At 34.5% G+C, this 13,047-nt stretch overlaps 1 protein-coding gene across 2 annotated transcripts in view; it reads left to right on the top strand.

Moving 5' to 3' along the window:
• The window catches only part of LOC145680809 (uncharacterized), a 708,231-nt gene extending 697,836 nt beyond the window's left edge, over nucleotides 1-10,395 (top strand). For both annotated transcript variants that reach the window (XM_081751880.1, XM_081751882.1), the window contains 2 exons: nucleotides 1,591-1,713; nucleotides 10,128-10,395. In XM_081751880.1, coding sequence (XP_081608006.1) covers nucleotides 1,591-1,713; nucleotides 10,128-10,177 — 173 coding nt within the window. In that variant the 3' untranslated portion in view covers nucleotides 10,178-10,395. The remainder of the gene's footprint in view (nucleotides 1-1,590; nucleotides 1,714-10,127) is intronic.
• The last annotated feature ends 2,652 nt before the right edge of the window (nucleotides 10,396-13,047 follow it).

Raw genomic sequence — 13,047 nt, 5'->3', positions numbered from 1 at the left:
ATATCTAGACAGTAATTCTTGGCACATGTCAGTTCACATGACATCAATGACTCCAACTTATTCACCTTTCTGATTACACGGAGTCGCTAAAGGACAATGGTACGATCCATGTTCTACTCGTCTGCAGAGGGTACGAATATCTTTCTGAGTATTCGCTATTGCGATGTCCCTAAAGAGGTTAAGTGAGAATGATATGGATCAATGACTAGGAAGCACTTTTTTTAGTGCTGAATATCCGGTACAAAAATCTGATAAACCAACAGCGGGTCATGCGTTCTTTAGACGTTCTCTATCCAAATGCACTGGGAAGTTTTATTCGGCTTATTGAGAGCAGACTGTGCGTTTCAATTCCTAAAGAAAATTACTCGCAATTGTTTGTTCTCCCTGCTGCAATTTAAATACGGTTCTGTGCAGTAACAATGCTTCTTGGCTGTCTGCATACTCCACACTCCGCGCTTCACACAGATTTTGTGACCTTACCATTAGACGATTGACCTTAGTCCATCCATGTCATGTTGGCTAACGTAAGTTTCCAATCAGACGTCAACATTTTACTCATTCCAAATCAATATTACCAAATAGAATACAGTAATATAAAATTTGGCTACTTACACTTGGTGTAATTACCTTTTCGTTTTTCTTACTGAAGTAATGCCAATATAAAACAGGAGTTCACTGAAATATTTCTTTTGTTCTCCTTTTACCGCTTGATTTTACACGTATACACTATTATTTCTACTATGGAAACTACATTTAAAAATATTCGCCCTGAATATATACAAATACCCGATAACAATTTAAACACTATACAAGCGCCTACTTGACGAAATAAATCTCGGTTAATTGCCAAATTATACACGTTTGTTCTGACCTTATGAGAATTGTAATTGTCATCAATGATGTATTAGCTGTGTTGCTTCGATACCTTCACAGAAAAACGCCTTTCTTTGAAACCTTCGATAGCTTTCCTTCTTTGCCAATCACTACTTTTGTAAGCCAATATACAGCTTCACTTTTAAGATAATTGGAAATGTTGTTACTTGATAGGGCAAATGCAGGTACTTCTAATGCCATACTGGCTAAGATGAAACGAAGTATAATTATAAACTAATATAAACTAAGATGAACTATACTCATCTCGGAATTTAACGGACAAAAATGAGATAATATCAGTCTGACGTAGCGTTTGCCCTTAGTTTCGGCAATTTAATCAAGGTACAAACTCACTAGTTTATATCAATTGTCCAACATGAAGGTAGGCAGACATTCCCAATCTTATTACCACTTTACCAGCCGTAAACTATTTTATATGCAAAGTGGTTAATTATGATGTAGTTTAAGAACCCTAACATGGAATTAAATATAAAAACAAAGAAAATAACTTAGTTTAACGAAAATTATCGACTAAGTATTTTAAAATTAAAGTAAGTCATTAAAGCAATTGAAATATGTTATCATTTTAATTACATCATACGCACTACAGAAAACACGACTTAACAGTTTTTTTTATTTATTTTTCCAGTAATAATAATGTGACTAAATAAATATTCCTTGAATTGTTCCTTACAATATATTTCTTTCTATTAACAGAGAATCGTACATGTGAACCCAATCAATTTCGATGTAAATCTGGAAGATGCATAGACTCCAGTTGGTTGTGTGATGGAGACGATGACTGTAAGGATAATAGTGATGAGGATGATAGTACTTGCAGTTAGTATACCAATCGTTTACTTTATTCATTACGTTACACATCCAAAGAATATCAGTAATAATTTATATATGTAAATGTATATATACGTATGGTGATTTTATTCAATATGTGTACATATGTGTCACGAATAATGAGAGTTGAACTGTACTTTGAATATTCATATACGTACTATTCATAGCAATTAATAACAATTTGAAAAGAAACTCATTTCTCAAATGCCAAAATACTGAGAAAATGTTGGCTCTGTATAAATTCATTATGAGTTTTGTTCTGCATGACAATAAAGCTGAATACAAATATAATTGAAACAGTACATTACTGAAATCAGACATAATTAAATAACTCTCTTTCCGCGCTTATGAATTAATTGGTCTACAAAAGTTTCTTTGAAACATGGTACTACCTAGGTACATATATTCAACAATTCTGATGTATAAAATGTTGGTTACAACTATATAATTATTTGTATAGTGGAATGTAGATTTTTCTGACCGCACTGTGGTTATTCAATAGTGACAGATCAATCAATATATTTGAAGAATTAATGTTTCACACGTATTACTTATGCAGCCGAATCTACAGTGTAGAAGTACAAATTCAGAGGTTGATAAAGTCATACTTGAGGAACATAGAAACTACTAGCTTCAATTTTTGCTTTGTTAAAAGGAAATACTAAACAGCAATTGATTATTTTGTTTGATATTGTCTAGGTTTTAGCATCATAAAGAATCACGTTAATTGCACTAATATAAAACAGGCTCTAGACGCTGCTAATTATTATATCAAAGTGAAAGAAACGTTGGTTCACTCACTTTACGTTGGCTTAATAGAACTTTAAATTGTCATGCAGACGATTCGGATGCTATAAAAAATTCAATTTATGCCAGTCGTCGTTTCAATAGGAAACAAACATTGTTCAATATTCAAATATATAATTATTAAAATACTTACCTTATGTAAGAAAAAAACTTTGTGCTTTTGAGATAAATATTAAATAATTTCCACGATACTATTACCATTTAACTGGTAATGTTATCCAATTATGAGACATAAATCAATCGTTAGTACCTATGGAATTCAACCAAATTCTATACGGGAGTGAAATTTCATCTGACGCTTGTGACCATGGCTGAGAAATCGATATTTATTTATTTTTATCGAAAATATAATAAAAGTTCTGGCAATTTGGAATACGACTAGAGAAGAATATAGAGACGAAATTTAGAAAAAACAACATAAATAAAAATTTATGAACATTTTTTCAGAATGTCCAAGAAAAATCTGAAAAAAGAAACGGTGTCAGTACTTTCTAGCGTATAATTATATATCAAATTAATGCCTCCATTTTCTTTTACGTATAATTATATAATAAAAAAATTAAAGTGATCTTGTGTGTGATGTTATGACGGGGAACTGCTGAACTGTTTTAACTGAATTGTCTGATATAGTTATCTATTAACGCGAACTTAGTTTTATAAGCTGCTTTGATAAAGATCTTAAGAGGGGAGTAAGGGAAAGGAAAACTTTGTGCTAAAATCTAGTATCGTAGGCCCGTGAAAGTGTGAAGAGGAATCTTGGTATATCAGTTCTTATTTTTTGAAAAAACGGGCCAATATCGTAGGATTTTTGAGGCGTGTTGTTTTAAAATTGGCAAGAAGAATTTTATGCTGAAAATAAAATATGTCAGAAATCAGACAAGCTTGAAGGATAAATATAAACTTCAAAATAAGAGAAAAAGTATCTGTCTTAGCGCTTTTGAGGATTCCTGTTTTAGTGTAGAGAGGAAAATATTAATATTTTCGTCCCTTTGAAATACACGTTGTCTATTTCTATGATAACATCACAGAAAAATGGCTAAATCCATTGAAATTAATTTCGAAACAGAGTTTCAACTTCAAGTTGGGTTTCTGTCATGCCGCTTTAATTAAAAGGATAATCTTAGTGGAACAGAGGAATTCAAAGTGTATTCCTAAAATAAAGTATTCGATGACCTTTTACCGTTACACTTTCATTGAAATTCGTATCAAAAGGAAAACAAATGTTTTCATATTTAAATAAACTTACTTTGCCCATGTGTTGAACTAGTGTTGCAGCTTATTTGCCATAAAATAACTACACTAATACTACAAACAATACAATACAAATTGTAAATTACACATTTCTTTAACATGTACAGTTAAGTGTTCTATCAACATTCAAAGTGCAATTAACTAATTTTGGTTTTAAAGAAAAAATAAAAATTCGTTCCTAAGTCTTTCATGCTTATTTTAACACAAGCCTTGCTAGTAAAAGAGATATCGACTGGTATTCATATTATTTTATTTTGATATTTCCAAGTTGATACATGAGCTTTTTATTGATTTTAAATAGAGTTTCTTAATCACTTTTCTTTTACAAGTAAGACTAAAGATTAGTTTTATTATAAACAAAATGTTACTGAAAGTCAATCACAATCCAACATCCATTAAACATATGTATACGTTCAACTAAACGGGGAATGTTTCGCAATTGCCAGTTTGGATTCTACAGAAAATGTCAGTCATGTGAATGTAGGAAATAAGGATGTATTACTAAAATAACTTCTACATGTTGCAACTAACAAGGGAATGAAGGGAGAATTGATATCGAGTTTGAACGTTGTGCATACATCAATCGAAAGCAGTAATGATGCTGATTAACAATCTGTAATAAAAAGTTTCCACATAAATGTATTGAAGGAGTCATGTCGATTTGTCACTTTTCACATTTTGCGAGATTTTGTTGTTTTCAAGTTAGTTAAGTAGGTGAAAACCAAACGATGAACTCAACTCACAGAGCTTGCTACCTTTTAAAGCTAATTATCTATGTGAAATGCATAGTGAGAAAACATAAGCCATATTGCACGCATAATAAAGTCCCTGTGTGGTACTGCCATCTATGCGGTAAAGTGCGCAACAACTTGATTCTCCCATGCCTAGCTTCGGACTGTAAACACACGCGAACAGTTGTCAGTGTGCTCTCGCCGAGGTAACAAGGTGCTTCTTTTGATGTGTACTCAAATGTTTTCCATTTGTTACGTCAAGGTGCAAAATGCCTCAAATGAATATTGCCAACGTCTTGGCAATTGTAACTGAACAAGTCAGCGACTATATCCAGCGGAATCGGATCAAATCTGCAGAACAAACGTCAAGTGAAATTGACTTCGCATCCGCCATTAGTGACATGATTCTTGAAGGCTGTGAAAAAGGCGATGTCATTTCAGAAACTTTGGTTTTGACAGACTTTCGCGTGATTGATGGTGATACACCAGTGGCACATTTACATACATCACGAAGGAGCTGTTCGATTTTGGATGAAGACCCTGATTATGAACCATCGACATCAGCAGGTCGTCCGAAAAATTCACAAACTCGGAAATACACAGACGACGAGATGAGGATGGTTCTTGATTCTGCATGGACACCGCGAGGCAAATGCAGAAAAATCACTGCCATCCGTAAGAAACACTCTTGGGCACCAGACTGGCCTGTCATTCGTGCATGGAAAAGGTAATTCGCATCTGGTGGCAATAGAGAATTGAAGCTGAAGAAATAAGCGACGACGCGTTTGCCGATTTCAACGCAACTGCTGCGGCTGTGCATCCAATTCACGACGACGACATACGAATCTGGGCGATGAAAAATGCAGCCAAACTTTATTTTGCTCACTCGTTCGAGGCTTCGTCTTGGTGGGTACAGCAGTTTAAAAAAGCCCGTGGAATTACCAGCTGCCGAATCACGAGTCGCGTGACGAAGCCCTGCTTCGAAGATCAGGAGCTTTTGAAAACGGAAGCAGACAAATTTGCGACCCGCATCAGCAACACAATCAATGAAAAACGCATCGATGCCGCAAACGTTTTGAAGTGGTGTTCAATATGACATCAGATCAGATCAGAGTGGTGTTCAATATGAAATGACAGGAAATCGCACTCTGGCGTTCAAAGGACAAGCTAGAGTTGAAAAAGTTGTGCAGTCAACAAATGCTACAACCCACTCTTTCATTATGTTGCCAATAGTTGCGATGAGCGGAGTTGTTGATGACAAAATGATGGTAACACTCCAAGAGTCTAGCGGAAAATTTGGGCCAAGGGTGTGGGAAACAATGATCAAACCCGAAAATCTAGTGCTTGATGCAACGAAAAGTGGCATCATGACAAGTGACGGCCGCGACAAGTTTGTTAAAGACTGCTGTCTGCAGCGATTTCACCGAACGAAGAAAATATCGTTCTACTTGACCATTGTGGTCCATTTACAGACCACACGCAAATTGCCGCGTGTTTGCCAAATGGTGCAAGGGTGATTGTTGAGAATATCCCGAAAAACTGCACACGATTCCGTCAGCCGTTAGACGTTTATGGGTTTGGTGTTTGGAAACATTATTTGAAGAAACTTGAACACTATGTGAAACTCGAACTTGAAGGGTATAAAATATTTCAAGGAGACCAGCGCATTATATTTAATTCGATTCCACACAATCAGACGAGTTTGCCAAGATACATTGGGTTGTATCAATATGCATTTATTAAAGCTGGTTATAAGACTTGTGAATATCCTGCTTTTGATTCGCCAAGAAAATTTGGTTTCAGGTTTGGTGTCGCCAACTGTATGCATTGTGAGAAACTTGCGAGAATCCGTTGCTCTTGGTGCAAAGACATTTTTTGCTTTAACCATTTTCTTGTTGATAACCCTGAGTATGTGCTGAAATATCATTACTGCACATCTTATGTCAACTAATACATTTGATTCTGTTATGCTCCAAACGTTACGTTTTGTCAAATATGAGTAACGAAAACATTTCCAAACGATTTCTAGTGCGTGAATTAGTTGTTTGTATGAGTTTGGTAGCGATTGGAATTGAAATAACGTGAAAAAGTGCGAAAACTGTGAAAAGTGACAAATCAACATAACTCCTTCAATACATTTATGTGGAAAGATTTTATTACAGATTCGTAATCAGCATCATTAGTGCTTTCGATTGATGTGTGCACAACGTTCCAACTCGATATCAATTCTCCCTTCATTCCCTTGTAAGTGAAGTGTCTCAATTTTGATTCCAAATGATTGAATAATATACAGCGCTTCACTTCTTATGGACACCTTCTTGGTTAAGTGGTAAGCATTGTCGTCATTTGTTCATGACGACCATGTTTGATTTTCCGTGTGGGAGCTTATGTTGCTCGTATCCTGGGTAGGACCATATTACATACATTTTCGGAAGAGAAGGCATTAGAAGACCAATATGTTTCTTCTGAAATTTAATCTTTAATACATGTTGAATCCACAGCTGTTTTTCTCCTATCTATCACACCTATGGTTGCTTTTTTACGCAAACGCAAATGCACTCAACCAAATTCCGCTCTTACGGTGCAGGGGTTCACAAGAATCTGAAATTCAATCAAACACAATACATTCGACGTTCGGCCTGATGTAGTAATTGTTTAAAATTGTTTTGTCTATTTTCTTTCATATCCGATGGTCCTTATTCATTGTACTATTGGCTATGATGATATTTAACGAAAGTCTTTAAAGTCTGTTAGGGGAATAAAACAACAAAATGTTCATTCCAGAATCATAAATCTAGTACATAACAATTACATATTTAATGAGTTCTTGAATATTCTTTGTATGGACGTTTGGATTTGTACCTGCCTATACTATAAAGTTTTCAAGTTTGTTTGCCAAAATTCTTTCCATTCTCATAAGTAATTTCTTTTTACAATATATGCATTTCACATTATTTTAAAATATCACTTTTCGTAGTATCTGGTTTAAGTTTTGATAAGGTTGGAGATCTTTAGGTGTTATTCCGTATACTGTTCAAGTTGGAGAGTTTTTTATTTAAAAAATGCATTTTCATACAGAAATCCAACAGAGTAAAGAAGACTCGTGAAGTAATTTTTAAACATCTCCAAACTTTAAATCATGGTCTGTTACTTAAATCCATCACAAATAATGAAGCTATACAACATACACTTCATGAACTTGATATCATACGAAATTACTCAAGTTGCATAAGTGCAGACTCAAGTGGAATACAAGTAACAATAACAACACTATTTAACGTATTGTTCTAAATCGAACTATGATTCATTCATGCGCAACTACTTCTCTATTTATTCAGTTTCCATGTGCCATATCGAAGTATATAGAACAGAAATTTCAAAGTCCCTGTCTACTTCGTGATTACTTACTGGCAGAAGTATAAATCTACTAGGAGCTGCCTTGATTCTCCCACTTCTCTACTTAATATGTTTAAAAAGTTCATAAGAACTAAGGTAAATTGGGTGAAAATACACAACAAGAACTGCAATTCACCACTATTATCAATTCTGTATCATTTATAGCAATAAGAGTTCCATGTTTGATATTAAAATAACTAAAATTGATGATTTGTTCTTCTGTTTTCATATGCAATAGTATAGAATCGGTAACCTAGATATTCCTATATTGATATGTGTTCTCCATACTAGCTTTGTACTAATCTTAGTTTGCATAAACAAACAAACTACAATGTTGTACTTAAAGAAACTGAGTAGCATTCGAACGTAATGATGACTGCCATTTCCGGTGAAACTTAGTTAGAAGATAGAATAGGTTGTGGACAAACAACAGGAAAATTTACACGTGGATTTATTTGGTAAGTGTATCTGCAAAAGGGAAGAAAATCTTGTTTGGCATATCGTTGAATCGAATGTCTGGGAACGGTCAATCTTCTTTTCCAGTTTACTCAAAAATGTGATACGATTATGTTCGACCGAGATTCGCAATTATACAGCAAATGTGAGTTGTACTGCACACTCACAGTATATTAGTGATTACGAGATCTGACAGCAGACGAATTTGTATGAACAACTCTTCACTTGTTACACCTTTATGTTTTTCCACCATGGCTTTGATTATATCAAGGTTCGATCCTTCCTCTTAACACATAGCAATCAACACAGAAGTAGCAAAGAATTGCAGCAAATGTTCTTTTATATATTTATAACCTTTTAGATATTTAGTCGACTCAGTAAATACTGTTCAATGCCTGTGTCAGGAAACGGGAGTACCCAGGGAAAACCTACGAAAGCTATGTTGTTCACCACAAATTTACTCGGCCAGGGATCGAATCAAGAACCCTACGCACCAGAGGTAAACGCTATATCACTGAATCCCATGCCCCCTACCCTTGAGTCCGAGATTATTCTTCCAGTTCCAACGCGAGAACTGTAGCTATTTATTTAAGACCAAGGAAAGTCGTTTGCCTGGTAAATGCAGTAGAAGATGCTCAGGGCATAATTTCACTATGTACGTATGTTTTCTTGACATAGTGAAAGGGAATATTTCAGTTTAATGCCCCACAATAATGTCCTTTAAGTTAAGGGACAAGACAGAATGCTTATGATTAAAACAAGTGAATGATGATGGAAGAATTGGTAGAATGAAATGTCGGAGGAAATTGTAGTACCCCGAAAAAAACACGGACACAATGTTGACCACCACAAAGTTAGTCGACCGGGGATTGAACCAGGTAACCCACACCAGAGGTAAGCTCTCTACCATTGATCCACGTACTCCTCAATATAGTGATAGGGGAACACTCCGGTTTATAACTAATGGTCAGTTAACTAACTTTGGTTAATATCATTATTTCCTTATGTGCATGATAAAGAGAGGCAATTTAGAGTAAAGCAAATCAATGTTTTCAACGGAGATAGCTCCCAGAATTATTAAAATGCAAAGTTCTACCTCATCCACCTCTTCAATCATATCTCATTAATACTTCGTACCATTCGTTAACTAGATATATTTTCTCGTCTTAACATACTTTATAACCACTTAAAGAAGCTCCTTCTTCGGTAATTTAATATTTCAAATCCAATGCAAAGCATGGAAAACAACCATAGCTCAACACAGTGAGTGGGATAGAGCAAGAAATACAAAAAGCACACATAGTTCGCTTATATAACCTAGCTGAAAATCAAATACCTACATATAGCTACTAGCAAAACTTTCCTCTCTTGGAATGCAAATACAGGCCTTCCGAAGCTCTTACACCTCGGTGCAGGCAATGATACCAAACGTATTTTGAGATGGAAAATATCTATTTCTTTGAGTGTATAATGATGAAAAACAGATCGATTCCTTGCGATTCCGCTTTGAACAAGTTCTACTGTGTACATACTCTCTAATGATTTGCTGTGGACATTAGCAAATATAATACATTTTCTGTTGCTGATGACTGTACAAAAGAATTACTCAAGATATCTAAACAAAAGATATTACTTTTAGATTTAGATCAAACCATGTAGAAATATGTTACCGTCCTATACGTTGGTCGCTTCTGTTGTAAATATTCTTTTAAGTGTATGTATGACAAAAATGTTTCATCATGAAATTCTGTTTATTTTCAGATCTCTCCACATCTATTCTATATGACACCACTACTATGTTGGATATATAGAACACCATTATAATTCTGATATAATTTAAAATGAATTCTGAATTGTTGATGTACCTAAAATAGTAAAACAGTAGTCTTATATATTTTATGTTCTTATCTATATGCTGAAGAGTATTTTAGTACTTTATATATTAATAACTTGAGTATATTTTCTTTTATCAAAATGTAATTGTTTGATGTATTTCTAAAAATTGAATAAAAAGTACTAATTCCACACACATACTGTTTGTTTTTCTGTGATTGAAACACCATTTCCTTACGTCGGTAAGCAAATAATATACACAAACGTATAACTACGGTTTTCCCTGTGAGTATATACAGTCACCTTTCATTAGCTCTTAAGCGACATGTATTTGCATCCTACACTTTTCTTGGGTTATCTATTTCACAGTAGCTGTGCGTATTCAGGGATCATTTCAGAATTAGCATAAAAGAAATAAATTCCACTTCTACCAAGAATTGATTCCTGATTTTTTCGGTTGACAAGTACGGGCCATATTAGTTAAAGAAAGTTGCAGAACGAATTTGTTTATTGGTTATTCTTGACTCAGAAATAACAATACTTGGTTTTTTGTTGGGGAAGAATATGTAAATGGTCATCATTCATCATACCTACCATATATTCTGATTCTATTGAGCTCGAATTCTGTGCTCACGTTTCCAGATATCATGTGTTCCAATATTCGTCATTACATTTCTACGGCATTGTAAATAATCAAATGAATATATCAAAAATGATTTAATCTTACCCTTTGTAAATATAAAAGCAATAAATAATGCTGATCCATACGTAATGTTTGTCGTCTCAAAAATAAAATCTAAGATATTTTTTGTATCAACCTTTCATTGTATGATACTTTAACCAATATATGAAAAAAGTAAGTAACAAACTACTATAATCTGTTCTCTTTCTTCGCACTTTGCATTGGTTCTATACGACTGCTCCTTTTACACTTCTCGCATGTGTTTTAATCATATGTATTCCCCAAATTTAGATATAATGATTTGTTTAATTGCTAAGTGTTGAATTCAGTTTAATGGATATTGGGGAGGTACTAGATTATTTCGCTTAACAGTTCATACTATAAGTTTGAATAGTTATTGTCTTATAAATATGAAGTTAGACTTTAATAACTTTTATTCGGTTCAATTAGAGATATGGTAATGTAGAATAAAACCTTCAACATTAAAAGATATATAACTTCCTAATAGTATTTAATTACCAAAATAACGAAAACTATTAAGTGCAATTAACTTGCTAATTGGACTATATCACATTGTAATACGTTGTATTCGACGATGATAAAATTTGCGTTGTTTGCAGGGGAATAACGTACAAGTATTCTCGAATTGTAATACGCAGTTGCATCAACGATGACAGAGGCAAAAGTTTGCATAAGTTTTTTTCTATTATAAAAGCGCCAATGTTCAACGTACATATTCAAAATATGTTCAATCTCTTCAAGTGGATGATTTATCGGGTGAAGTTCACCAGGATGTTCTACAGATGGTATGGATATATATATGAACGCACTGTCATGTTAGTGGCTTTTAAGGATTATTTGTTACATAGAATACATTTATTCACCTAAAACGCCACACTAACATTGCAAATCATTTGCCATTTGAGAATAGCATCTGATCATTAGCTATAAAGAGATTGTAACCCACATTTAGTACAGAGTTGTGGCTATATATAAGGATAAAATGTCGTCGGAAATCCAAGATTATACTCTCTTGGCAACCACTCATAAACAATTTGATTCTGTTACCACGCAAAATGTAAAGAATATTCATTTCATCTTATCATTTGGTTTAAATAATTGACTTGTCTAATATTTTGTCTTTCCTATTATCCACAAAAAACATTTCGGAGCTTCTAAATTCGTAGCGGTGGTCAGAGATTTAGAAATGGTAACTTAATTGAAAATGTTAAGTATTTTCAGCTCCTGTCGGACTGTGTTTGTAGAAATAAAAAGCTTCAAAGGATTACGGATTTTTTTAACTAAACGGTAATCGATTAATTTCATCGTGTCAATTATATTCAAAGTACGCGGTTCCTCATGTAATAACTTGATTTCAATTATTATTATGAAATGAAATCTTTGAGTTTTACGTCCCACGCTTATGCCGGCTAGGCTAAAGGAGACGGTGATAATGAGAAATGAATGAAATGGTGGAATGAAGAAAGTGGGATGAAACGGGAAAAACCCGAGGAAACCCACGCACACGGTGTTTGTTTACCACAAAGTTCGCTTGGCGGGAGCAGGATTTGAAGCCGGGACCAGACGCACCAGAGATGAGCACTTTACCACTGAGTCACCGCGACCCCTCTATTGTTATTATTTTCTGATAATGTTTTACCACGAGTTATATACATCGTCAAAGGCCCGGAAACTTGCAGTCAACGCACATGTGAACCGCTTACTACAGGAAGTAAACATGTCCACATTTCGTAATGTTTGCAAGAGATGCTAAAAATCTGATGCAAGCTATCTTTACGATATGTCTACCATAACAAGAAAATTGCAGGCTATGCGACGACCATTATTATTGAGCAGGCAAGTATCATTTCGGAGCTACACATTCCATTGACACATTACAAACCATCATCATCACCAAAAAAGGAAATGTGTAAATGTCGAACATGTTTGCTTTCTGCAGTGAGCGATTCACGTAGCATTGGGTACAGTTCTTTCGGATAACTCAGAGAGATCTGCTGGTTTGTGAGATTAACATCTGGACTGTTGCACACAAGAATCCGTCCTACATAACCTCGAATACTACTACCTATATAGCACTAGCAGAGGACGGTCCACAGCGCACGAATGTTCACTGTTACTAGTTTAAAATTACTATGTATTGTATTA

Source organism: Thermobia domestica, chromosome 3 (genome assembly GCF_964235325.1).
Source record: "Thermobia domestica chromosome 3, izTheDome1.hap1.1, whole genome shotgun sequence".
Taxonomy (NCBI): Eukaryota; Metazoa; Arthropoda; class Insecta; order Zygentoma; family Lepismatidae; genus Thermobia; species Thermobia domestica.
This window is presented reverse-complemented; position numbering and strand designations above follow the sequence as displayed.